Source organism: Pelecanus crispus, chromosome 8 (assembly GCF_030463565.1).
Source record: "Pelecanus crispus isolate bPelCri1 chromosome 8, bPelCri1.pri, whole genome shotgun sequence".
NCBI lineage: Eukaryota > Metazoa > Chordata > Aves > Pelecaniformes > Pelecanidae > Pelecanus > Pelecanus crispus.
The window spans coordinates 49,137,020-49,140,776 of NC_134650.1; the positions used below are offsets into that span (position 1 = coordinate 49,137,020).

At 40.4% G+C, this 3,757-nt stretch overlaps 1 protein-coding gene across 1 annotated transcript; it reads left to right on the plus strand.

Moving 5' to 3' along the window:
• Positions 1-1,398: 1,398 nt before the first annotated feature.
• On the plus strand, positions 1,399-2,690 carry LOC104030410 (carbohydrate sulfotransferase 5). The gene has a single exon (XM_009482109.2). It carries the CDS (start codon positions 1,414-1,416, stop codon positions 2,593-2,595), a length of 1,182 nt encoding a protein of 393 aa, XP_009480384.2. The 5' UTR covers positions 1,399-1,413; the 3' UTR covers positions 2,596-2,690.
• The last annotated feature ends 1,067 nt before the right edge of the window (positions 2,691-3,757 follow it).

The following is a 3,757-nucleotide window of genomic DNA, read 5'->3' on the forward strand; positions in this document are numbered from 1 at the left end:
TTTATTGACTCGTTTTTCCTACTCAGCTCGTTTTTCTGCTGTTTTTCTTGGCTTACAAACAAAAGTTTAGTAGCAAAATTATGTTCATTTAAGATAGAACGCATTTTTTTATATCGTGAAGAGACATTTAGACAGTGGAAGGAGCTGAAACTGCCCATTTCTACTGTCTCTTTCATTTGACCATTTATTTCAGCTTTTGGTACTCATTAATAGTCTTTTTCATGTTTCATTAGGCTAGCACTAAGAACTAATGCATTTATTATGTCAAATGAGAGTGTATCTATATTCGCTAGTCTGCATGGCTTACTTCCAAGAGTCCAGAGTCTGTTGATATATATACTTTTCACTGTAACAAGAAAAAAATTGTCTAAATGCAGCTAGATGCATTTATGTATAATGCTTTTAAGTAAAATGCTTATATGTAAAACTCTGGAGACGATGTTCACGCACGAGGATTCTTGTTTTCCTAATACTGTGCCTGCTAGCATATACTGACTGCTTACAAGTGGAATCTGCGGAAGTGGGAGCACAAAGGGCTGGGTGCCAAAAACCTCTAGTAAAAAGCTGTGAGGAGTGCATGTGGCTTGAACTTTGACTTCAAAGTAAAACAGAAGTCCGCTTGGGATCGACATGCCTAAAATTTTCCAGGAGTTACACGTAGACTAATTCTAACTCGCAAATGGATAATTCCTTAAATGCAAACTCAGGGTACTCAGTCATGGGGTATATGCGCTCCAGCCCAAAGGCGCACGTCAGCTACTTTTTCATTTTAACATCTGTGGCCAGATGCGGCTTCAGGTTGTGAGTGTTCACCCATCTCATGCAATTTGGAAAATAGAGGGTTGTGCACAAGCATCAATTGCTGTAGCACCCTACTATCACTTCAGGGTACAGCGCTCGCATTAGTTAAGAAGATTATTTTTATTTCAGTAGCCACAGTTACTGATGTTCCCGTCTACTCCTTTTAAGGGATAGAAGCCCTTGTAATGTTAGACTGAAATGGCAATACAGTCGAGCAATTCAGAAAGGTTTTTTTTCCCTTGGCAGTATTTACCAGAATTCAAGTTGAGGGCTTTGTGTATTTTGTAGATTGGTTTTTCTTTTTTCCTGACAAAACCCCAAGGTTTCCTTCAGCATCAAATATTTTCTCCAAACTTATTTCTGCTGTGATCTTGCTGTCACACATTACTTTCTTTCAGTTTCTGACACCTGTCACCTGCAGATAATCATCTCCCAGTGCCACTGATTAAGGAAGCAAATAGTGCCAAATACATACATGCATATTTGAAGAAAGGTTTTACTAATGCAAGAGTTTGTATTGTGTAAGTTTTATCATTGTGCCACAGGAGCAATGGTTCACCAGCATTTTCCTTCTCTTTTTTCAGCTTTTTTTATTGCTTTTCCTCGGTGAGAATGGCAAGGATTCGGATTCCTAGCACAATCGTTATACTTTTTGTTATGGTTCAGACTGGATTCTTACTCTTCATGTATGCCCGGTACAGTAGTTTCATGCCTCAGTCTGAGGAGAAACCATCTCAAGTCCACATCCTCATTCTCTCCTCCTGGCGGTCGGGATCTTCTTTTGTCGGTCAACTTTTCAGCCAGCACCCCAGCGTCTTCTACCTGATGGAGCCTGCATGGCACGTGTGGGTTACGATGTACCAGAACAGTGCCAAGGTCTTGCACATGGCAGTGCGGGACCTAGTCAGGTCGGTCTTTCTGTGTGACATGTCTGTGTTTGATGCTTACATGCCCTGGGAAAGAAACTTATCCGATCTTTTCCAGTGGGCAGTGAGTCGGGCTCTGTGTTCAGCTCCTGCTTGTGACTCCTTTCAGCGTACTGACATAACCAGTGAAATGGCATGCAAGACTCTCTGTGGACGGTACCCATTCAGCAAGGTGGAGGAAGCCTGTAAAACTTACAGGCATGTTGTCATCAAGGAGGTTCGATTCTTCGACTTGAAGGTCCTGTACCCCCTTCTCACTGATCCATCCCTGAATCTCAAAATTATTCACTTGGTCCGTGACCCCAGGGCAGTCGTCAAGTCACGGGAACAATCGGTCAAAGCGTTAGCCCGTGACAATGGAATTGTTTTGAGTACCAATGGCACTAAAGTAGAAGACAGCAAATACAAAGTAATGGAAGAGATTTGTAGAAGTCATGTTCAGATTTATGAAACGGCTACTCTGAAGCCACCTAATTTCCTTAAAGATCGCTATTTAATGATCCGTTTTGAAGATCTGGTAAGGGATCCGTTATCAGAAATCTCAGAAATGTATAAATTTGCAGATCTTAGTTTGACCCCCACACTCAAAAGCTGGATCTATAATATCACACATGGACAGGGACCAGGAAAAAAAAAAGAAGCCTTCAAAATCACATCTCGAGATGCAGTTAGTGTTTCGCAGGCCTGGAGAAATGTTCTTTCCTTCCAGAAAATTAAGAAAATACAGGAAGTTTGCAGAGGTGCTATAAACATGCTTGGCTACCAGCTGGTGGATTCAGAAAAAGAACAAAGAGATCTATCGTTGGATTTAGTGTTGCCAAGACGACAAAATCAATTCACTTGGTCATCATTTAATCCAAAGCACTGAGACATTATTTTTGAGAGATTGGGGGGAAGCGGCGGGATAGATGGTTGAGTATTTGTCTACTGTGCGGCATACAGGTAATTTGAAAATCCTTGGCTGATGAGTTTAACTATCTTCCTGTTCGCTGTTTTTCGGTAATGGAAGAAGGTTTTTTTTCTGAGTTTCTTACACCACAAAAACAAAAAAAAGCATGAGAAATGCCACAAGGTACTGGCAGATTGCAAATTTACAGCTGAGCTTTCCTGTTCTCGGCATTCTTTTAAAAATATACTTTTAAGTACTTTCTATTAAAAGATGAATTGTCCAAGATGTCTTTGTTCATTAATAATAGTTCACTTCTGTTTTCAAGCTTTAAATATTTAAGAATCTCAGTTCTTAATTTGTATAAATGGAACAAAGTAGAAACTAAATTCCTTCACTTTCTTCCAGAATCGCTTGACTTTCTTATTTTGCTTTAAAGTTGTTGTGCAGTTGTGTATTTTTTTTAGACTTCTCTTGATGTTTTTCATTTTAACATAAAAGTTCTCCAAGAGCTAGGGCAACTGCAGCTGTCCTGTTGTAAAAGGCTTAAGCAGGAACTTCATTTATTGATAGATTTCTTAGTGCTTTCCCTGGAATGGCAAAGTTTGCAATCAGATACTTGAATGCGATGTTGGCACGGAGTGCGGAAAGCAAAAGAGGTGAAGGAACTTCGAGCAGAGTCACTGTGGAAATAGCTTGGTAATGCCACCCCAATCGTGCATTCTAATGCTGCGACACAGAGTAGGCACATGCTTGCTCCTGCAGCACGAGTCATGCCATTATCCTCTCTCTTCAGAACTACAAGTTGTTGTTAATGAAGATCATGGAGAAATTTAAGGTGCCTTGGAAATCTGCATATTGGTTATACTGCTGTATGGAAGTGATCAATTCAGACAACTTTGATAGCAGAGATGGACACTTGTGTATGGGGTTTTTGTTTGGGTGTTGTTTTGGTTTATTTTTTTTTTTAATACAGCAGATCTCAGGATGGACAGTACATGTTTGATTGATACCAGATAATCCTGTTAGGGCTAATTGAAGAGTGTTGTGCTGTAGCTCATTCAGGGAGAACACAAAAGCTCCTCAGTGCCACTACTGTGATCTGCTGTAGGATATGGATGTCCCTAGCGCTCTAGATGCCGGA

Coding starts and splice junctions, on each gene's coding strand:
- LOC104030410 (XM_009482109.2), top strand. CDS start 1,414: ATGGCAAGGATTCGGATTCCTAGCACAATCGTTATACTTTTTGTTATG.